Source organism: Moschus berezovskii, chromosome 12 (genome assembly GCF_049115385.1).
Source record: "Moschus berezovskii isolate FMDL1 chromosome 12, NW_MosBer_1.0, whole genome shotgun sequence".
NCBI lineage: Eukaryota > Metazoa > Chordata > Mammalia > Artiodactyla > Moschidae > Moschus > Moschus berezovskii.
In genome coordinates this window covers 68,916,786-68,940,036 of record NC_142471.1, presented here as the reverse complement: position 1 = coordinate 68,940,036, position 23,251 = coordinate 68,916,786, and the positions used below count along the sequence as shown (strand labels likewise).

Genomic DNA, 23,251 nt, shown 5'->3' with positions numbered 1-23,251 from the left:
GTATGTAAGGCTGAATCCCTTCACTGTTCAGCTGACACTATCACAAACATTGTTAATTGGCTATACCCCAATACAAAATAAAAAGTTTACGTACTGAAAGGAAATTATACCAGATGGAAATAAGTCAAGAAAAAGAAGTAAATGGTAAAAGAATGATAAAAATGAAATAAAATTGCCATAATTTGTAGATGAAAATAAATAAAAAGTTTAAAATGGGTGATTAAGTTATCAAGAGCTGCTTTTTACTCAGAAGACCTCTTCAAAAACTCCTCTCAACCAAAGAACACCGTGCCTGCCAGAGAGAACTGTACTGCTGGCCACACCTCCTCCTGGCTACCAGACAGAGGCAGGCTGCTCCTGCCGCTCTCCCCACGGGGCAGGTGGCTGGTCCCCAGGCCCTTCACACTGTTAGCTTCTTCACATCCTCCCACAGACATAGGGAGCTGGCCTTCAGCTCCTGCCATCTCCAGAAGAAGTAAGCGGTTGCCATGGAGGGAAAAGATTCAGTCCTAAAGGAAGGTAACCAGTAAAGACATCCACTCTACTCATTCCCCCTTCGGGGGTACCTCCCCTCTGGTCACACCCCAAGTGGCTGCCTTGAACAGTCTTTCAGAAGCCAATGAAGGGGTTCCTCTAACACAGTGCCTGCATGAAAGTGGTTTTGTACAGATTCAACTAGTTTCTCAGTCAACTTTTAGTTCAGAAAGACCATGAAGAAGAGTCCCCATAACATAGGTGGCAGGAAGAAATAGGCTGCAAAAAGAATGGGAAACTAGAAAAGACCATTTCTTCCCCAGGAGCAGTCCATGTGTACACAGGTCTGACCTTAACAGAGTTACTTGGGGATTACTCTCAGCTCCCCTGAGGAACAGTTGCCTACATCTGGGCGCTCCAGACAACAAAGTTCCTCTTAATATCTCACTGAAGGATCCCAAGTCCGGATCTTCATCGTTTACAGCAGCCTCCTTCAATCCTGAGCCAAACCATGGATCTCCCTGACCCAGCCTGCCCCTGTTCTAGCCAGTGACCTAGACCAAAGCAGCCGCGGAGCCAGAGGAAGCTCTGCATGGAGTAACAGAACTGTGCAGAGTAAGCAGAAAGTTGATCGGGAGAAGCTGCTCCATCAAACTTCAAACGCAAAAGCACTGCACTGATATGAATGTCTGAGCTCATCCGGTAGGTATCAAAAAGAGACCTCCCCCTCATCCCTTCACAAGCTCAACGCTCACATCCTGACCCGCAGACCCACACCCGCCCCTACCCTGTGCAGTCCCGTGCGCTCCGAGCTCCTCCGGCCGCGCGGCTCCAAAGCCTTCTCAGATGCTCCTCAGGCCCCGCCTCGCCTCCCCCGTCTCTCTTCAGCCGCCCCCCCTCGGCTTCCCCGCGCCCACTTATGACCCCCTCCAGGCGCCCGCTCCTTTCACCACGGTTACAGTTCCCTCTCTCCGACCGTCGCCCCCTCAGCTTCTACCGACACCCCCAGTTCACTCCATTCTTCTAATGCCAGTTAACCCTTCATCCTCCCCTCCCTTGCTAACCCTTCGCTACCCACAGGCTTCTTTAACCCCTTTGTCCCCATTCCTAACTTGAGCCTTAACTTCTTCCCTCACAGCAGGAAGCCCTCTCCTAAGTGCTTTAACCATTCTCCTTTCCCCTCCAATTCCCTGGCAAATTACTTCGCCCCCGGCGCTTTAACCCTTCTCATCCCGCCCCTGTCGGTCTCCGCGCGGCCCAAGACGTACCAGTACTTGACGATAGCGGTAACCTGGAGCGGGTTCGGCTGGTCTGGGTACAGGCGGCGGCACTCTCCGTAGATGGCGTGCAGTCCTGGGGGGAAGAGCGAGGCGAAGGCCGGAGGGGCAGTAGGGCCAGGGGCCGGGGGCGCGGTGGGGCCGGGGGCGCCGCTAGGCCGCAACTCCGCCATCGGGGCGCGTAGGGTCCTGGGGGGACGGGGGAGGGCAGACGAGGGGGAGAGCACTGACGCGCCAGCAGGCGAACTCCTTGGGTGCGACTCCCGGAGGCGATGGGGGCTGCAGCGAGGTCTAGGCACCGCGCCTGCGCAAGGCGCACTGTCCGCCCAGGCCGTCGCCGCGGTGGAGACGGCCAGAGGGTGCCTCGGGGGCCGCGGGGCGCTCAGTGGGCGGGGAGCCGGCGCGCCCTATTCCGGTTCTATTGGCCAATGTCTGTGCCAGTCACAGGTAGGGAAGGCGTGACTTGACAATAGGTCCCTCCTCCCTCTCCCAGAGTTGTGGGGGTGTTTCAAGGCTCTTCGCTTCCCCCTAGCGTTAGGAGGAGCCCAGGATTAAATAGAGATATTGGGACATCCTCCGAGGTGCTGCTGCTGCTGCTGCTAAGTCACTTCAGTTGTGTCCGACTCTGTGTGACCCCATAGACGGAAGCCCACCAGGCTCCCCCGTCCCTGGGATTCTCCAGGCAAGAACACTGGAGTGGGTTGCCATTTCCTTCTCCAATGTGTGAAAGTGAAAAGTGAAGTCGCTCAGTCGTGTCCGACCCTTAGCGACCCCAGGGACTGCAGTCTACCAGGCTCCTCCATCCATGGGATTTTCTAGGCAATAGTACTGGAGTGGCTTGCCATTGCCTTCTCCGTCTGAGGTGCTAGGGACCCAAGAAAGCTCTGGGAAGTGCGCCGACAAAAAGCATGTCACTGTTATGCCAACACGGTGCTCAGAAGGATTTATTTAATTAATTTACTTCGGAAGGATTTAAACATAAATGTGACAATGGATTGCTTCCTTCGTCCATGTAGCCTTAGCTTCGTCCGTGTAGCATTAAAAACGGAATTTTTTAGTTTCTAAGGCACCGGGTTGGAAATTCTTTTCCTGCCTGCAATAACTTTGCTTATAGTAATGTCTTCCAGTCAATAATCTTGAAGAAATTTCAAGAGAAAGGGATAGAAGAGAGTCCTGACTACTGGCGGAGAATCCTGACTACTGGCTATTAACTAAAGGTCCCCACAACATGAAGGGAAAGAGGAAATAATTTATTAGAGAAAAATACACTGGGCTCCTTAGAAAGCAGTAACACATAATCTCTCTTCAATTCCATTTTCTCATTCATCAGTGTCATTTCTAGCTCCCCATGAAAATTAAAGATATACTAGAGCAGTTCCTGGGCTTCCCTCGCAGCTCAGTCGGTAAAGAATCTGCCTGCAGTGCAGGAGACCTGGGTTCGATCCCTGGGTCAGGAAGATCCTGTGGAGAAGAAAATGGCAACCCACTCCAGTATTCTTGCCTGGAGAATCCCATGGACAGAGGATACTGGCAGGCTACAAATCCATGGGGTCACAAGAGTCGGACACGACTTAGCAACTAGAGAGAGAGAGCAGTTCCTGGAGCTATTAGATGAACGATGTTTTAATGACCAAAAGATCGGCTGTACCAGGAGTTCCAAATGTCAGTCTTCAGACCAATACTAGTATGTTGCCAAGTTTACACCTTTCCAGGAAAAAAAGAAAATCAACCAAAAATATTTTGTTGATTATTTCCAGTACTTTGGCCACCTGATGTGAAGAACTAACTCATTGGAAAAGACCCTGATGCTGGGAAAGATTGAAGGCGGGAGGAGAAGGGGACGACAGAGGATGAGATGTTTGGAAGGCATCACTGACTCAATGGACATGAGTTTGAGTAAGATCCAGGAGTTGGTGATGGACAGGGAAGCCTGGCGTGCTGCAGTCCATGGGGTCGCAAAGAGTTGGACACGACTGAGCTGAACTGAATTGAACAAAAATATACTTTTTTTTTTTCCAAAAAAAGCAAGCTTTATCCAATATACTTTCCTTTGTTATAGGAATATGTTCCTCACCTTTATGTATACTAAAATTTCCTTTTATTAGACTAAGAAGGTGGTTCAGTTCAGTTCAGTCACTCAGTCGTGTCCCACTCTTTGCGACCCAATGAACCACAGCATGCCAGGCCTCTCTGTCCATCACCAACTCCTGGAGTCCACCCAAACCCATGTCCATTGAGTTGGTGATGTCATCCAACCATCTCATCCTCTGTTGTCCCCTTCTCCTCCTGCTCCCAATCCCTCCCAGCATCAGGGTCTTTTCAAATAAGTCAGCTCTTCGCATCAGGTGGCCAAAGTATTGGAGTTTCAGCTTCAAAATCAATCCTACCAATGAACACCCAGGACTGATCTCCTTTAGGATGGACTGGTTGGATCTCCTTGCAGTCCAAGGGACTCTCAAGAGTCTTCTCCAGCACCACAGTTCAAAAGCATCAATTCTTCTGTGCTCAGCTTTCTTTATAGTCCAACTCTCACATCCATACATGACCACTGGAAAAACCATAGCCTTGACTAGACAGACCTTTGTTGACAAAATAATGTCTCTGCTTTTTAATATGCTATCTAGGTTGGTCATAACTTTCCTTCCAAGGAGTAAGCATCTTTTAATTTCATGGCTGCAGTCACCACCTGCAGTGATTTTGGAGCCCAGAAAAATAAGGTCAGCCACTGTTTTCACTGTTTCCCCATCTATTTGCCATGAAGTGATGGGACCAGATGCCATGATCTTTGTTTTCTGAATGTTGAGCTTTAAGCCAACTTTTTCACTCTCCTCTTTCACTTTCATCAAAAGGCTCTTTAGTTCTTCTTCACTTTCTGCCATAAGGGTGGTGTCATCTGCATATCTGAGGTTATTGATATTTCTCCTAGCAATCTTGATTCCAGCATGTGCTTCTTCCAGCCCAGCGTTCCTCTGATGTACTCTGCATATAAGTTAAATAAGCAGGGTGACAATATACAACCTTGATGTACTTTTCCTATTTGGAACCAGTCTATCATTCCATGTCCAGTTCTAACTGTTGCTTCCTGACCTGCATACAGGTGGTAGATGTTTATTAACGTCTTATCAGTCAGGTCAGTTCAGTCGCTCAGTCGTGTCCGACTCTTTGCGACCCCATGAATCGCAGCACGCCAGGCCTCCCTGTCCATCACCAACTCCAGGAGTTCACTCAAACTCACCTCCATCGAGTCGGTGATGCCATCTAGCCACCTCATTCTCTGTCGCCCCTTCTCCTCCTGCCCCCAATCCCTCCCAGCATCAGGGTCTTTTCCAGTGAGTCAACTCGTCGCATGAGGTGGCCAAAGTATTGGAGCTTCAGCTTTAGCATCAGTCCTTCCAATGAACACCCAGGACTGATCTCCTTTAGAATGGACTGGTTGGATCTCCTTGCAGTACAAGGGATTCTCAAGAGTCTTCTCCAACACCACAGTTCAAAAGCATCAATTCTTCGGCGATCAGCTTTCTTCACAGTCCAACTCTCACATCCATACATGACCACTGGAAAAACCATAGGCTTGACTAGACGGACCTTGGTTGGCAAAGTAATGTCTCTGCTTTTTAATATGCTGTCTAGGTTGGTCATAACTTTCCTTCCAAGGAGTAAGCGTCTTTTAATTTCATGGCTACAATAAGCATCCGCAGTGATTTTGGAGCCCAAAAAAATAAAGTCTGACAGACTCACATAAAAACATCGCAACCTCATATTGTCCAGGGGAAGTGGTGGGGAGTGGAAGGACTAGCCTGAAAAATCCAAACATTCACGAGTTACTGATCAATCCAAACCGAACTACAGACAATACTGAAGACTACATACTTCAGCATGCACTGAGAATCCCTTCAAAGGAACTACAGATTCAGACATGAAATTGCAACCATCAGCGTACCCTTCTATTTACCTACAGAAACTACAAAGCCCAGGGTACTGTGCGTCGAAACGCGCCGCTCCGTTCCTTAAACTAGGCGGGGTTCCGAAGCAGCCTGGCTTCCTAACTCAGGTGCACGGCATGTTGGGTATTGTAGTTCTTCGAAAGTGGGGTCGGGCCGCTCCCCGGCTGCCCAGTGCCGGCGGCTAGACTGCGCATGCGTGTCAGTGGCGTTAGCGGCGGACCGGGCTGGCAGTTCCTTCCTCGGAAGGAGAGGTTCTTCTGCCATGGAGTCCTACGATGTAATCGCCAACCAGCCTGTCGTGATCGACAACGTGAGTTGCATCCCCCTAGCAGGGCTTATGCTCTCCTCCCCGAAGGGATCGCTTCCCGTGTTTCAGTCTGGGCTGCCGGTTCTTTGTCACTGGCCCGGCCTGTCAGGCGGATTCAGCCGCCGCCGCCTCTCTCCTCCCTCGACCCGAAGTCCGCAGATAGGGCGACCAACTGGCCAGCAACCACGGGATGGAGAACCTTGGGATGGATAAAGGGAAGGGTTATAGTCCTAGCAGGGTCCTTGGGCCCTTGACTCGAGGGGCCTTAACCGCTCTGAGCCCCCGGCGCCCGCCCCTCCCCAGTTTTCGATAACTCTATTGGCTGCTCTGGCTGTCCATCTTGACCGCTGACCCCGCCTCTGGGCCTTGCCGGATGAGGCCAGCCTTCTGCAGTGATTGGCTCGCGCCCCTGCCGTTCTTCCGGGCCGCCATAGTGTTTCCCCTCTCTAAGGGCGGTGCGGTGCACGAGGGCTGTTGTGATTGGTTTCGGGGACTCCCAGTGGAGAGGGCAGACGGGCTAGGGCCAGCCGGCGGGTGGAGGGCTAAGTTTCCTTGGTCCCAGCCGGCAGGACGGCTTGGCGGTGTATCTGGGTGGGGTCTGAGAGTGTGGTGCCAGAAATGGCCTGAGGTTTTCAGTTATTTTTGTGATTATAAATTACAGCGTTAATAAAGGTCGAGAAGAAAGGAGAATGACAAAGCAAGCAGGGAGGTACCTTCCTCTTTGGAACGCCTAGTTGCTGGGGGTAAAAATTACTAAACAATACTTGTCAGGCGCTCCAGCGCTTACACGGAGGGGTTCTCATACATTCCAATTGGATCTTCACAAAAACCGGGTGAATAGTTAAGGCAGGAATTTTTATCCTTGTTTTACAAATGAGAAAACCGAAGCGCAAAGGTAAAGTGAGCCCAAGGTCGCACATTAATCCAGTGCTTTATCCGTTATTCATACCGATAGTACCCACGCAAATGCATCGATAATCACAAATGGAAGGAATCTAAATATAGCTCTTATTTTTGGCGGAAGGAGGCAGTTATTTAAAAAGTGGATGTCTGTCTTCCATTCAAAGGTTTGGTACAACGGAGATTGGTTGCTACCTTTCTAGTTCTCTCTGAGTTCCTCTACTAAGGCAGAATTGCGAATTCGCTCTGTCTTAAGCTGACTCAGATTCGGTCTCTTGATTCAGTCCTTGGGACCGTTGGCACTTGCAAGGTCCTTTCGTCTGCATAATCTTATTCAAGCTTCAACACTGATAGGTAGATAGGACTCGAAATATACCGGAAAATGAGACGTGGAAGGTTAAATACAGTATTCAAACCACCTGGCTTATGAATTGAGCCAAGACTCAATTTGAGATTGAGTTAATTCCTCACTTTTTCCAAGGAAAGGTGCTTCTTTGGCTAGCTTTGCTGATCTGGAAAAAGGTTGAGCTCAGTGAGACACCTCATTTTGGGGAGGATTTGATCGGCGGGCAGGGCGGGGAGGGCCTCGGATCTCCTTCCTTAGGCTATTGAATCCGGGTGGGAAAAGATGCTTGGTAGTCCTTCATTTTTCCTTAGTCTCTCGTTCCCCAGTTCCCTCCACACATATAGTATCTAGGGCCTGGCACCGCTAGGTGCACATTGGATTTTTAATTTTTATGGGTGGGGAAGGATTAATGGCTGAAAATCTCTATCACAGCAACAAAGATGTCGCTAAATTAAAAAAAAAAGGATGGGAGGAAGAACTAGTTACTGCATAAGGATGAGCAGGACTCTTTGTTCTTGATGTTAATTTTCAGAGAACACTACTATTTCTATTTTCAGTCAGTTTGTGTATGCTTCATGTGCCTTTTTCTTGGTTTTAAAAAGAAAAGTAGAAATTAGCAATTTCCTGTTTTCATCAGCAGTGCAAAAGGAGCAGTCTGTCCATCCCACCAGACCTTTTGCTTCTAGAATTGTCGGGCAGCAGTGCTATCTCCAACCATTTTCTTTATGTCACTTAAGCAAATGCTTCTTAGTTCCTTCTTTCTCATTCTTGATAGTGTATTTGAAATGCATCAAAGCAGCGGTACCTTTTCAGTTTGAATACTTAAGGAATAGACTTGTTTTTTCTCTGGGAAACCATTTCCTTTATTATGCCAGCAATCCCACCAAAAGGTGAAGTAGGAGAAACTTAAATAATTTTCCCCTAGAATTTACTATCTGCCAGTAAATCATTTAAAATATTTGAGCCAGCTTTATATTATGAGAATAACGTGTCTCTAGCAGATTTAACAGCTCCATAGCTTATCATGCTGCCACTATTTCTGGGCTAAGGGGGGTGTAATTAAAAGACAGAAGAACAAAGAAAGCAAGGAAAAGAAAGAACAGCCACATTATCAGTTCACAGCCTTTCCTAGTCTTAAGACAATTGTTGACCACCCTTTCATAGAATTCTGCGACCAAACCAATTCATCAGAATTTAATGAAGAAGATGGGAGGGTGTGTGTATGCATATGTGCACGCACGATTTAATGACGACAACAACAACAAAAAAGTGATGAGTATTGTAAAAAACTAAACATGTTGTTCTTCCCAAAGTCATATCACAGATAATAGTACAAGAATGAGAAAGGCCACTCCCAGGACTACAACACTTTAATTGGAATACTATATTTATTCTGAAGCTCAGATCTTTGGGAGGATCTCGAAGGTTAAATACTTCCATAAAATGAATCCACATTATGGTCAATCTTAAAATTGTCTATTCTGACTATACTATGTGGGCCTACATGCAGGAATAATATCAGATCTCTACAAGTTTTTCAAGCTAAGAGTTTTACTGTTTTGGGGGGTCATTATGCTTCTTCGGACCCCTTTTTGAAAAGTGAGATTCTTTAAACACATGGAAAAGTTCAGAGATGTATATAACAAGCACCTATGTAGCATGTGTCCTCCACCTTGATTTAATAAAGGTTGTCATTTGCCAAATTTGCTTCAGATTTTTTTAGGACATAAAACATTACAGATATAATCGAGGTCTCTTTGTACCCATCCATAAGCCCATCCTTTCTGGTCCATACATAACCCCGGAAGCAAACCTCATTATAAAATTAATGTGCTCCTTTCTTTCTGATTTTATGGACACATGTATTTTATAATGTGTGTGTATATAGTATTTATGTTTTGAATTTTTACTTAGCTGCTATCATCTTATTTGCTAGCTCTTCTTATTCTGGTGGTGATGGTGGTTTAGTTGCTAAATCGTGTCTGACTCTTTGTGACCCCCATGGACTGTAGCCTGTCAGGCTCCTCTGTCCATGCAGTTTTCCAGGCAAGAATACTGGAGTGGGTTGCCATGCCCTTCTCCAGGGGATCTTCCAGATTCAGGGCCTGAACCCACAGCTCCTGCACTGGCATCCTGATTTTTAACTGCTGAGGCACCAGGGAAGCCCTTCCTTAATGTAAAAAATTTCAAATATAAACAAAAGGAGGGGAAATGTTATAACAAACATCTATGTATCCATCATCTAACTGTAACAGTTATCAACTCTTGACCAGTCTTTTTAGCTACATACCCACCCACTTCCCTCTTTCACAAACTTTTAAAAACATAACCAATATACTATTATCAAAGCTAATAAAATTAACAGTAATTCCTTAATATCATCAAATATCTAGTCAGTGTCAAATTTCACTAATTTTCTCTCTCTTTTTTAACAGTTTGTCATCAGCTCTTAAGATCTGTTGATTCACTTAAGTTTAAGGGACACTAGAATTAGCTGAGGAAATGGAGTCAGTGTATTTATTTAACACCATCACTTGTGGTATGACTTTCAGCCTGTTGATTGTACAACTGCAGTGAGAATCCTCCCTAGTTTGATGGAGAGAGGGAAGAGAAGGTGGCTTATAGATTACACTCAATTATGTGTATTTTGAGAGTCATGGATGTGCTTCACAAACTGGAAAGAATGTCTGGAATAGGTGTCTCAAACTCAATACCTGAGGAGGCCAACCAGATACATTAAAAAGGCAGAGGAGGGACAGGGGGATGAGGAGAAGGTATTCTTAATAAGTGAGAAATCTGAAAAGTGCATTGAGTATGCTTGACCACCGGGCCAGCTGCTTCTCATTTCTAGCAGGTTGTCCCCATGCAAGAATGCAGGCCCAGTGTTACCAGGTTTTCTCATTTTTCAAGGAAAATCAGAAATGTTAATTTCATATGCAATCTCTAGTGTTTTTTAATAAAAAAAAATTTTTTTTGGCCACTCCAGGTGGCATGTGAGATATTAGTTCCCTGACCAGGGATCGATGCCTCGCCCCCTATGTTGGAACCATGGAATCTTAACCACTGGGCCACCAGGGAAGTCCTGCAGTCTCTAATTTTTAACTGTTAGAAGTTAATGTAAAAGTAGTTTGTGGTCTGTGGAGATAGAAAGTATGTTAGTGGTTGCCTAGGGAAGGGGTTCGGAGAAGGCACTGGCGACCCACTCCAGTACTCTTGCCTGGAAACTCCCATGGATGGAGGAGCCTGGTAGGCTGCAGTCCATGGGGTTGCTAAGAGTTGGATATGACTGAGCGACTTCACTTTTCACTTTCATGCACTGGAGAAGGAAATAGCAACCCACTCCAGTGTTCTTGCCTGGAGAATCCCAGGGATGGAGGAGCCTGGTGGGCTGCCGTCTATGGGGTCGCACAGAGTCAGACACGACTGACGTGACTTAGCAGCAGCAGCAGCAGGGTAGGGGTTAGTAAGGATGGAAAGTGGCTGCTAATCGGTACAGGGTTTCTTGGGGGGGATGATGAAAAGTTCTAAAATTAGGTTGTAGTAATGATTGTTCAGCTCTGTGAATATACTAAGAACCATTAGATTATGTACCTTAAATGGGTAAATTGTGTGGTATATGAATTTTATCTCAATAAAGTTGTTTTTTAAAAACTACTTTGTGGACCAAACAAAATATGTCTTTGGGCCAGAATGGGCTACCAGTGTCCTAGAATCTGAGGCTCCACCTCACAGCATTAAATGGCAGACAACAAGCCTTCTTCCCAACATGTTAAGAATAATCAGTGCTTAGGGTAAAGTTGCCCAAGCCACAGGGTCGATAGCCAGCAGGTACTACGAGAACCATGCTGAGGAATTTGCTATTTGTTTGCCTGTATCAGAAGGAGAATGGTCAGAGTTGGCTGGCAGCAGACTTGAGTCCCCAAAATCAAATATTTAATGAGATTACTTTTTCAAATGTAGGCATTTGTTTCAAACAAAGCATTTGTGTACTTGGTTTTGACAGGGTGAATAACAGAGTGGCAGCTCATTTGCCAAGTATACAGTTCCTAGTTACAAACACTATTAAAGAAATTGACATGACCCCTTTGTATGCTCTCTTGGTATGGCTTGAGCAGAATAGAGGCAACTCAACCACTTCCCCTGTCCCCACCCATTTTTCACCTGACACGGCCTGCCAGGCCAGCTCATGGGGCTGCAGGGACAAGCTGGGTCTGGTTCTACCTTGTGTATCATTCCCAAGACTGTCTTCACCTTCCCTGTACCACCTCTGCCTGGGGCTTCTGGCATTCCAGCTGCTCATTCAGGTTCCATACTTTCGGCTTCATCTGCCAATCATTTGAGCTTGGTTTTCATTTTAGTTAGCCAGCATCTAGCCGAGTACCCTGCAAATGTCAGATACTGCTGATATACAAAGTCTCTGACCTCAAGGAATTTGCACTGAAAAGAGACAAAAGTGTAAACCATAAATTAGACTAGAAAGCAGAATGAAATTCATGCTACCTAGTGAAACAGGTAATGGTGATTTGGGGAAGGTAATAGGAAGAGGATAACAAATTCCAACTGGAGATTATCCTTCAGGAGGAAGGCAGTGATATTTGAACTGGGCCTGTTATATACCTGCTGGGAAGGACAGTGAGAAAAAAGAATCTAATGTCTTAATCTGCCTTGTCACTCAAACCCTAGCCCTCTTGTTAGTAAACTCAAAATCAAATCTCCAGGAAAATCATCTCTTAGAAATATCTCGGAGAATCCCTGGTGGTCCATTGGCTAAGACTCCATACTCCCAAGGCAAGGGGCCTGGGTTCCATCCCTGGTTGGGGAACTAGATCCCACATGTCACAACTAAAAGATTCCACATGCTGCAGCTAAGACCTGCTGCAGCCAAGTAAATAAATATTAAAAAAAAAAGTATCAGTCTCGTCAAAAAAAAAAAAAAAATCTAGAGTCTGAAGCACAGATTTCATCTTTACTTTTCTCGTTTTCAACTCCTGCCAGGAGATCCAATTAGTCTGTTAGCATCACCACACCCAGATGAAGGCAGTGGGCAATTATCGGAAGCCTGAGCTAACAAGTTACCCAAATTCTCTTGCATGATGTTCTCACTAGCCATGCCACTGTCCCCAAGCCCTTGGGTTTGCAGTAGGATAGTCCACCCTCCTTCCCAGTCTTTGAGCTCAGCTTACAGCTGTACCTTTTCCAGGTTCCTTGCTGTTCTGCCCAGACCGATGAGTTTGCACATTGTCTCCTGTTTTTTCTGTTGGCAGAAGTTCCTGCTGTCTTAGAGAACTGGCTTGCCCTACTCTCCCCCAACACCTCTTTCCCTGTCCTTTAACCACTTCTTACCTCCTCCCTCCTCCCTCGCTAGGATCAGTCACCTACCCCCTCACCCTGCTTTTATAAAAAGCAGGAATAAAAAAGACAGATGGATCCAGGGGTGTTGCTGGGAAGCCTTTTGTACCAAGGTACCCTTGGCTATTTAGCATCTCCTGGTGTGTTTAATGCTTGTGTGTTCTGGAAACATTACACTCCACCCCAGGAGAAGTTGTTGACAGGCAGCAGGAGATGGCTTGCTGCACTTGGAGCTGCAACTGTGTTGGGGGTAGAAGGACAATGGTACCTGGTGTAGTGGTAGAAGAATTACGAAGGAAGAGAACGGGGTGATCTACAGGCAGCATCAAGCCTCAACACCTGTCCTGCATGGAGTTGATGTCCAAAATCAATGTTTACTTTGGCTGGGCCCACGTGGTACCAGAGATGATGGTGAGAGATGGCAGATTCTTCTCAGAGTGCTTAAGGGCTCTTCTGCTCTTGACCCTCAAGTGATCAATGAGTACAGCAAAGCGTAGTGAAAAGGCAAAACAACTACTGCAACCCCCCCCACAAATCATTGTAGTCTGCCCCTGCAGTCAGAACCAGACGACAGATGTCATGGGAGTTAGCTTCAAGTATGGCAGTGCTCTCAAGGTGTGTCTGTCATAGAGGCCCTGGAGGGCAGGGACAGTTCAGGTCTGAGCTGGGAAGGTAGCTTAGACGAGCACTCCCTGATGGTTTACCAGAATTGTGTGCCCTTCCCACCTTGGTTATGTTCCTAAACTCAGCCGCTTTGTGCTTCTAGGTACTTTCCTCTTCTGTCCTCAAGCCTTTTCCTTTTCTTCCCTTTATTAATATTATTTTTAATTCCAAAAGTAAACATGTTCAATGTAGAAAAGACTAAGAATACATAAAAATCAAATAGAGTGTGCAGTAGAAATTCCCCTCGCCATTCCCAGCCCCAGTGCCCTCCCTTTGGCATGCAGTCACTGTACAAATCCTCATTTGAGTGGATATAGTATACATAAATATAAGGTCCTTTCTCTTTCTAAAATAAAGGTGGAACCATATTATACATACTGTGTGATATGAATCTCCTCTTGTTTGTGTGATAGTCTGACTTCTTTTTCTCTCCTCAGGGATCCGGTGTGATTAAAGCTGGTTTTGCTGGTGATCAGATCCCCAAATACTGTTTCCCAAACTAGTAAGTCATTCTGTAGCTTAGTCAGAAGCTTGTAAGGCTTGTCAGTTTTGTTATGATGTTAGCCCTCCATCTTTTAGGGGGAAAGGATCTCTCATTTAGGTCAGTCTTGGTATTCAAAACGACAACAAGCAAGGGACAAGAGCTGGCTTTTGGAGTAAGCAAACTGTTGCCTGCATGGTACAATTGAGAGGCAGTTTTGTTTTTTTTAATCTGATGCCAAAAATGTTATCATTGGTGACTTACTGCTTTGGTTGACAGTCTCATAATGGAGTCCTCTTTTTAAGATTCTCCTGTCACTCAGAATGGAACTTGACATCAAACCATACTTACCATTCTAAGGAGAATGAGTCTTTTTCTCAGCACTTTCTTACTAAGGCAGAGATGCTGCAGGCAGGAAAAGGGCACAGGCACCTGGGAAAGGGTTCAAAGCAGTGGAGAAAGGAGGAAGGCCATCTCTCAGTTACAACATCACAGTTGTCCTTCATAGAAGGCCTGGGCAGGAGGCTGCAAGTGAAAGTGAAGTCTCAGTCGTGTCTGACTCTTTGCGACCCCATAGACTGTAGCCTACCAGGCTCCTCAGTCCGTAGAATTTTCCAGGCAAGAGTCCTGGAGTGGGTTGCAGGAGACAAAAACTTTTTGAGTTAATCATTCTAAATGAACTCTTGTTTCCTTGTCTCTCTTGATCTGTACATACATTGGGGAAAGAGAAGAACTAGGGGTATTGAATCCTCCCGAATTTGATAACTTATAAATATAATAAATATATGAAATAGTATACTAATGAATAAATACAAAAAAATGTTCATTATAGAAATTGTGGGAAGTGCATTCCTCAGTGACAGTCACAGTAGAATTAAGTATATTTCTTCCCATCCAAGTACATGCATTAGTATATCTTTCCTGTGTTCTATCATGTGTTATGTCATGAAATGAGATGTGATAGTCTTCCCCACTCTCTTTTGTAGTGTGGGCAGACCCAAGCACGTTCGTGTCATGGCAGGAGCCCTCGAAGGTGACATCTTCATTGGCCCCAAAGCCGAGGTAATCCCATGTCCTACTGAAGAAGCCTCAAGCCAGCAGAGGACCTTCACTGTTCCCCACGCAGGCAGTATCCGACAGAGGGACATGAGTAAAAGAAATAATTTCCTCTTGAAATCTCCCCTTTCATTCTCTCATTCTAAAGAGAATAAACCTAACTGGTTTATTTCTCCCAGGAACAGCCTCTGGTTTTGGAGAGGAAATATCTGGAACCCCACTTTGGGAAACAGAGACCTGTCCAGAAAAAAGGGCTTTTGCCTTCCTTCTATCACTATGTTGCCAAAGATCAAATTGACTGGCTTGGTTATTTTTTGGCAAAAGTGATCGAGGGGAGATCCTTGCTGGGGTACCCTGGGGATAATTTAATTAGTACAGTTTGGCAGAGCCCTCGGGCAACTTCTAGAAGCAGAACAACAGAATCTTTGTTGCCAACCTTAGCTGCAGATGCCAGGAGATTGTGTCCTGGGACCAGACAATGAGGAGGATGCCACCCAGGGGCCCACGGAAAGGCAGAAGCCCTCTGCTTTGCCAGCTGGTTGGACACTGAGCACAGTTCACAGCATACAGTTTAGGGGTTGGAGGACTTGGTGCACCCTTAGCCATGGGTGTGGATTGTGGGGTCCACCGGCAGTCCTGCTGAGAGGCTGGCTGCGACTGCAAGCACTGCTTTCTGCCCCCAGGAGCACCGAGGGCTGCTCTCCATCCGCTACCCCATGGAGCATGGCATCGTCAAGGACTGGAACGACATGGAGCGCATCTGGCAGTATGTCTACTCTAAGGACCAGCTGCAGACTTTCTCCGAGGAGGTGAGGGTCCTGTGTGTGGGACGCCATGTGGGCTATGCAGAGCAGACAGAAGCCCTACCCCAGAGATGAGGCAGATGACAACGATAACTGCCTTGAGCCTTTATGTCATGTTCTAGGCATCAGGCATGTGCTTTTCAGATATGTTTGCATTTAATCTTCACAGCATCCCTATGAGGCACAGGTAGTATTATTATCTCCATTTTACAAACAAGGGAACGGAAGTTCAGAGAAGCCAGGTGGTGTTTCCACAATCACCCAGTGAAAAGTGGTAGAGCTGGGGTTCTAACCCACGCCTTTCAGACTTCGGAGCTATATATACTCTTTAGTTTCTAAGGAAGGAGCTCTCAACTCAGAAACACAAAGGAAGGTGCTGACTAGGCTTATCAGAATTTCCAGGAGAGGGATATATTCTGTTTTTTAATAGTATAATCAATAATGATATTTAATTTTCTATTTTGAAAAAAAAATTTTTAAGCATTACTTTTATCATGTAATTCCAAATTTAGAGTTTAGCAAAATCTTGACACCTGGAGCTATCCAGAAGGTACAGGGGCCTATATAAGAATCCTGGAGGACAAGAGGGTAGTTGAAGGTGAAGAGAAAATGACACTTTGAAAGGGATATGAATTTGGAAAGCTGAGAAACTGGCTTGGGTGGCGGTAAGTGACCAGCCCACCAGCCCTCTTTTAAATAGAGGCTGACAAAGTTCGTGTGGGCTCTCCAGCCCACCCCGCAGTACTAATGAGGGCTGGGAATCTGTCCTCACCCTGATTGCTGTCTGGGCATCTTTCACCAGCATCCTGTGCTCCTGACAGAGGCGCCTTTAAATCCACGGAAAAACCGGGAACGAGCTGCTGAAGTTTTCTTTGAGACCTTCAACGTGCCAGCCCTTTTCATCTCCATGCAAGCTGTGCTCAGCCTGTGAGTAACAGCTGGCTGGCGAGCCTGGCCCCTGGGGGGAAGCAGTCCTTTGGCAGAATCGAGGCTGGCCCTGCTGTGGGTTGGTGCAGAGCTCCCTAAGCACCCCTGCCAGGGATGAGAATGAATGGTGGGAAAGGGAGCATCTCCCCAGTCTTGGCCCTCCCTGCTGGTCTGGTGCCAAAAGCTCTCCGCTGAGCCTGCTGGGAAGGCCACGTGCTGCAACAGCTCTCCCTGCTGGCCCCTGCAGTGAGTTCAGGTGTTTTTTTCAGGGCCTACTTGAGCTAGGTACTGTGCAAGGCTGGTGATAGGCTCATGATGAAAACACCCCCGTCATCCTGTCTTGCTCCCAGCCTGCCTCCCACCAGGGTTAGGTCTATTGGCAAGATCATATATTGGTAGCCTGCAGATGGCATGTTTGACCCCACTGAAAAATTGTGAGCCAACCTTTAAAAATTGGGACATTTCCTATCAAAATCAAAATTTCTGACTTCTCTGAAAAAAAATGGGAAGATCTGATAATGCTGGGTCTGCATTCCTCTAGAGCAAAAATCAGCAGGAGCTGAAGAAAATCGCAGCTGCCATTTTAGATAGGGTTTGGAAACCTGACTTCATGACAGCTCTCCATTGCCTGTCATCCAACACAAAGGCTGAATGTCAGCTGCTGTTTATGAAACATTATAGGTTTTCCCCCCTCATATCACAGAAATATATGTCTGTACCTTTGTCCTTACCAAGAGGAAAACTTAAGGACAGACCTAGAGGGCCAAAAGCTAGTTGGTTGGTTGGTTGGTTTTCCTTCTTTAACATTTTGGCCACATTGCACAGCATGTTCTCTGATTAGGGATCGAACCTGGGCCCCCTGCATTGGGAGCGAAGAGTCTTATCCACTCCACTAGGGAAGTCCCTGAAAGCTAGTTTTTTATGCAAGTATAAATATTCTTATTTTATTTAATTTATTCACTTTTCTTGCCTGACCCCTGAGTTTTTTCCTCTTGTCTAGAGAGTAAAAACTGTCCCTCAGGCTGGGTCCCTGAAGCAGTTGGAAAGGCAGGCCGTCTCCTGCGGTTGGAGGGCCTATTCTTTTGGAGGGGTGGCAGAAGGGGTGCTTGGAGAGGCCTGGCTCCTTTCCTTCAAACATTCCAGGCTTGCTTGCTTCAGTGCTCAGGCTGCTTTCATACTCAATCCAGTCGGAGGCTTCTGGAGAAGGCAGGCCCCAGCTTTAGTTCAGCTGACCTTGAACTCTAGCAAGAAGTGAGAGTCTTCCCAGAGTGAGGAGGCAGGGGTGAGTGATGGTGTGCCCCCTTTGCTTCAGTTATGCCACCGGCAGGACCACGGGTGTGGTACTGGATTCGGGGGATGGCGTCACCCATGCCGTGCCCATTTACGAGGGCTTTGCCATGCCCCACTCCATCATGCGCATCGACATCGCTGGCCGAGACGTCTCTCGCTTTCTTCGCCTCTACCTGCGCAAGGAGGGCTATGATTTCCACTCATCCTCTGAGTTTGAGATTGTCAAGGCCATAAAAGAAGTGAGTGCTGCCCCCATGGGCCCAGGGCTGGGAGAGGGAATGGGAACAGCAACCAGGACCTCCGTGACCTGGAGTGAAGAGTGGCTAAACTCCTCCCTGGAGATGGGTCTCTGTCCTTCCCGACCAGGCCTCCTGGTGGCCCTGTGATCGCCAGCCAGTCCCCTCACCCTGAGGATTGACCTTCCAAAGTGCTGCCATCTTGTGGGCAAAAGGGAGCTGCCTGTATTTCCTAAGCTGGGTGATAAGTACACCCATGCTCATTATGCTTTTTATACATCATGTACAAATTACACATGTTCTTTTACACTCTTGAAGATGTCAGACTCCTTTTTTTTTTTTTTTTAAGTTAAATGAACCTTCCTGTCATCTATGGCTCCTGGGAGACCTCTGAGCTGGGTAGGCAGGGCCCAGAATCACACAAGTAGTAGGAAAAAGACACCTGAGTCTGAATTAAGATTAGGGTGTGTTTTCAGACGCAAATCCAGAAAGCTGAGTTGCCATGCTTGGCCCCCAGGAAGGTGGAGCATGTGGGGACACATATCCTAAGAAGGGGCAGGGAGGTTTGGGTCAGCTTCACTGGGTGGCACTTAGGATATGCAGCTCTAATGACCTTTAGGACAGTCACTGCAATGGACGGGGACTTTAACCAGGTAGGCACCACCTTTCCAGCCAGCCTGACTTGTGCTTGGTTCTCCAGAGAGCCTGCTACCTATCCATAAACCCCCAGAAGGATGAGACACTAGAGACGGAGAAGGCGCAATACTACCTGCCCGACGGCAGCACCATTGAGGTAGGCGGCGGGGCCTCTCCCTTCAGGTCCCAAAAGCATGGAGCCCAAAGAGAACTCCCCGTGGGGAGGCTGGAGTCAGGCACACCAGTCCTTTACACCCTCTGCCTGTAGCAGTGTAGCTGCTGAGCTGCAGCATCTCCTGCAGGGTGAGGTGCCAGGGACTTTGCTTCTCCTGTGTGGAGGGGAGGAGGTGTTCTGTGGGATTAGAAGGCTGATGTGTAGTGCTGTCCTTAACCACTCAGGCACAGTATAGGGTGATTTCCAGCCCCCTGGACCTCCACTGATAGGAGGAAATTTCCACAATTGAATGAACCTATCAAGTCTCTTGGCTGGAAAATGTCAGAGCTGGGATTAAACACAAGAGCTTCCTCTCTCTAGTTTCCCAGGAGCGCTGGTTGTTCCTTTATGTTCCCAGGAGCCCTATCTTTGTTTCCCGTGGCTCTTGACATACAAAGTCTTCCCTGATTGTGGCCTTCAGAGCCACCTGGTTACTAAGCCCTGGGCAGAGGGACCTGAGCCTGAGACGCTTCGCCCCCCCCCCGACCCCGCAGATTGGTCCTTCCCGATTCCGGGCACCTGAGCTGCTGTTCAGGCCAGACCTGATCGGCGAGGAGAGCGAGGGCATCCATGAGGTGCTGGTGTTCGCCATCCAGAAGTCTGACATGGACCTGCGGCGCACGCTGTTCTCCAACATCGTCCTCTCAGGCGGCTCCACCCTCTTCAAAGGTTGGGCTTTGCTCTCAGGACCCTACCCTAGGAAGGTGCCACATCCTGCAGGGCCCAGGAGACTGACGTTAGATTCTCCCTTCCTGCCTATTCAGGTTTTGGTGACAGGCTATTGAGTGAAGTGAAGAAATTGGCTCCGAAAGACGTGAAGATCAGGGTAGGAGCATGCTGGGGGTGGGCGAACTAGGCTGCCAAGGGTCTGGAGCACTGCATGGTGCGGCCTCCCCTCCTGCTCTGCCCAAGATTTCCAGGCACCAGCAGGTGGCTTCCAGCTTCTACTGTGCCCCTGAAGCTTGCTAGAGGGGGGGACCCATCCTCATGATGGGTCTTCACCAAACGGGACAGTTCAGATCCCCAGAGGTGGCAGGATGCTAGACATGCAGTCAGGGAAGCCAACACTGACAGGAGCTTGACTTCAGCTGCTCCCCTGTGACCCAGTCCAGCACCTCAGTGACTCCTGAGAGGAGCTGACCTGCCTGAGGAAGGAGGGATCCTAAGTGGAGGAGTGTGGTGCCTGCAGTGCAGTCTGCTCCCCACCAGCCCCTAGTAGAGCTGGATCTTGGTTTCAGATAGCCCCTGCTTCCCTGGGAGCCATAGGTACTTCGGGTTGCCAGAAGCCTGTTTTTCCAGATGAGTGTCAGGCTGACCATGGTACCCCCCAGAGAGGCCACAGGGTCCAGCAGGGACAGAACTTAAAGGTTGTTGTGTGAAACGTATCCACTGACTCTCACTGGCAGTGAGACAAGTGTTAGACGGGGAAGGGAGAGGGGAGGACGGCCATCTCAGATTCCTCTTTCCACCCACCCTGGCAGATATCTGCGCCGCAGGAGAGACTGTATTCCACATGGATTGGGTGAGTAGCTCTTCTGGGAATAAGAGTGGAGCACTCTTATTGCAGAGGTATTGATTACGCCTCACCACCCCAGGCCTTTGAAGAAAAGCCTGGTCTGGTTTGACCCCCAGGGGACTGGCTGGCTCCACAGATACCCACTCCCCATCTCTGACATGATTCCTTTGAATTCCCTCCACGGCAGGGGCTCCATCCTCGCCTCCCTGGACACCTTTAAGAAGATGTGGGTCTCTAAGAAGGAATATGAGGAAGATGGTGCCCGGTCCATCCACAGGAAAACCTTCTAATATTGGGACATCATCTTCACCTCTCTCTGAAGTTAACTCCACTTTAAAACTCGCTTTCTTGAGTCGGAGTGTTTGCGAGGAACTGCCTGTGTGTATGAATGTGTGTGTGTGGGTATGAATGTGTGCACATATGCGAGTGCCGTGTGGCCCAGGGATCCCAGGATTTCAGGACCCGGAAAGGACAATGAACTACCCATGATGGCGACGGCCTGAGACCTGGGGTTGACCACTAACTGGCCCCTGACAGGGAAGAGTGCTGGCAGAGGGCCCTGCTCTGTCAGCCGGGCCTTTGTCTGGTTGTGTGGGACTATGTTTACTACCACAGGGAGACAGAGAGGGAGGTAAACCAACCCCAGGGACACTTGCTGCTGCCCATCCTAGGCTGGGCCGGCCCCACCCCCTCTACGCAGGGTGCCCTGCGGCCTCCCCTTGTTCTTCATTCTGCTCTCGATGCCTCTTGATCGTGGACTGAGGCCTGAGTCCAGGGTTGAGTTCTTGTCTGGTCTTGTTGCAGTTTGGGTTTAGAAAGCTGGAGAAGTACTCCAGGAGCTGTTATTGAGACTTCCCTGTCAGGAGCGGGCAGGATGCCCTCAACTACACCTGGGGACCAGGACCACACTGGGCATTTGAGGAGGGCATGGAGCACTACTTCTGATCAGTGGCGGGCTTACCTCTCCAACCCCCAACCCCATCTGGAGATCGCAGGAGAGTTTCAGGAGCCTGTTGGCCTCAGGTCCTGTTAACTTGCTTTCCATCCATCCATGGGCAGTGCCATCTTCAGTTTTATTTATTGAAGTGTTTGTTCAGTTAGGGGACTGGAGAGAGGGAGCTCATTGCCCCGCCCACCAGTCACCCTGTTCACACTAATGTTTACAGCGCCTAAGCTTAGCATAGCATTCAGGGCCCCGCCACTCCCTGCCAACGTGAACTGACAGTATCCATAGGCCTCAGGGCCATTTGGGATCAGAGGCTACATTCAAAGTCACTCCAGCCTCTTTCTTTCTCCCTCTTCCACTTGCTCACTGCCCTGGAATCAACAGGCTGGTTGCTGGTTGGATTTTTCTGAAATAGGAGGTAGAATCACCATTTGGCAGAGGCTCCTGGCAAAGGAGGGGTGTTGGGGATGCTGCCTCCTTAGCACTGGAGAAACAGCCACAGTTAACCAAGCTGCCTTTTCCTGTGCTAGCTGACCCCAGGGGACTAGCTTGTAGAGGCCAGACAGCCCCCTCTGGCTGAGTTGTGCCATTCTTGTCTTTGGACTTGTTTGGTCAGGGAGGGAGGGGCCAGACCAGGCTGCCAGCAACTGACGGGCTCAGGCTCACCTCCTCTGGTCCAGTGGGGCCAGTCGCCTACCCTGGATTGGGCTGGCCTGGCAGGGGTCCAGAGGCTCTTCAGCCCAGAAGGTGCAAAGCTGGGGCTAGCAGATATTCACCGGCACCCTCACCATGACACCAACACTTGCCCGATCCCAGATTCCAGGCAGTGTTCTCGACCCCACGCCGTCCAACGACCAAAGGCCCTGCTAGGTGTGGGCCGCAGCAGCAGGTGTGTGTGAAAGCGATGTGGCGACCCGCGGACTGCAGTGTGCTTAACCAGCTCACCTCCCTCCTCTTAGCCCAAGCCTGTCCCCTGCACAGCCTCGCACAAACCATGTTGCCTGGTGGGGCCCAGTGTACTTAAATAAACTCGTTCTAATAGACACATCAGCTGGGCCTCTGTCTGTAGTCAGTACAGGGTGGGAGGAGGGAGGAGCTGTGGGTCCTGAGACTGGACCTAGTCTGTCCTCTAGAGGGCACTGTTGCACCAGCCAGACTTGGCCAGACCTTCACCCAAGTCCCAGCCTGTCCGGTGGATGCAAAGATGCTGTTGACAAAGAAGCCCAAAGACCAGGCCAGGAACTGAGAGTCCATGCCCTGTACACATGCCCAAGCCCATGGATGAGACTCCACCCGCAATGAGAGGCCAGCTCTTCACATCTCTGAAGTCAGGAGCTTATTAAAACGCAGTTCCCGGGGTCTATGCTCAGATAATTCTGATTAATCACTTCTCCATTTTAAACCTGCATACTTGAGCAGTTAGGGGTGGGAATTGCTAGGCACTTTACAAGTGTTAACCATTTGATTCTCGCAACAACTAAGATGCAAGTAAGTTTGTTACTCAGTTTACAGATGACGAAAGAGAGCCACAGAGAGATGTAATTTCTCCCAAATCTGCCCTTTGTTAGCTAGAATTTGAACCCAGGCAATAGAGCACTAGACTACATTCTTAACTGTGATGCAGACCTTCAAATAACTATTGGTCTAGGGCAGTGGTTCCCAGTTAAGGTCAGTTTGCCTCTCAGGACACATTTGGCAATGTCAGGAGGTGTTTGGTCATCATGACTGGGGAGATGCTCCTGACATCTAGTAGGCAGAGGCCATCCACAATAAAGAACTCCCCAGCCCCAGATGTCTGCAGAGCCCAGACAGAAACGCCGGCCTAAAGCCGAGGTTTCTAGTCCCAGTCTCACGGTAAAGAAAAAAAATTTTTAAAGTCATCTTTG

General features: G+C 48.3%; 2 protein-coding genes across 3 annotated transcripts in view; one reads left to right on the top strand and one right to left on the bottom strand.

Annotated features, from left to right (window-relative positions):
• The window catches only part of SUFU (SUFU negative regulator of hedgehog signaling), a 109,725-nt gene extending 107,594 nt beyond the window's left edge, over positions 1-2,131 (bottom strand). For both annotated transcript variants that reach the window (XM_055424757.2, XM_055424758.2), the window contains exon 1: positions 1,743-2,131. In XM_055424757.2, coding sequence (XP_055280732.1) covers positions 1,743-1,924 — 182 coding nt within the window. In that variant the 5' untranslated portion in view covers positions 1,925-2,131. The remainder of the gene's footprint in view (positions 1-1,742) is intronic.
• Positions 2,132-5,846: 3,715 nt separating this feature from the next.
• Positions 5,847-22,415, top strand: ACTR1A (actin related protein 1A). Its single transcript, XM_055424766.2, has 11 exons — positions 5,847-6,005; positions 13,698-13,762; positions 14,728-14,803; positions 15,481-15,606; positions 16,403-16,527; positions 17,840-18,056; positions 18,754-18,846; positions 19,398-19,572; positions 19,668-19,729; positions 20,385-20,425; positions 20,607-22,415. Exons 1-11 carry the CDS (start codon positions 5,958-5,960, stop codon positions 20,707-20,709), a joined length of 1,131 nt encoding a protein of 376 aa, XP_055280741.1. The 5' UTR covers positions 5,847-5,957; the 3' UTR covers positions 20,710-22,415.
• The last annotated feature ends 836 nt before the right edge of the window (positions 22,416-23,251 follow it).

Excerpts from the sequence above, each read along its gene's own strand:
- ACTR1A (XM_055424766.2), top strand. The coding sequence starts at position 5,958 with ATGGAGTCCTACGATGTAATCGCCAACCAGCCTGTCGTGATCGACAAC. Across the intron at positions 13,763-14,727 it reads AAATACTGTTTCCCAAACTA|TGTGGGCAGACCCAAGCACG; the intron begins GTAAGTCATTCT and ends TCTCTTTTGTAG. Across the intron at positions 19,573-19,667 it reads CGGCTCCACCCTCTTCAAAG|GTTTTGGTGACAGGCTATTG; the intron begins GTTGGGCTTTGC and ends CTGCCTATTCAG.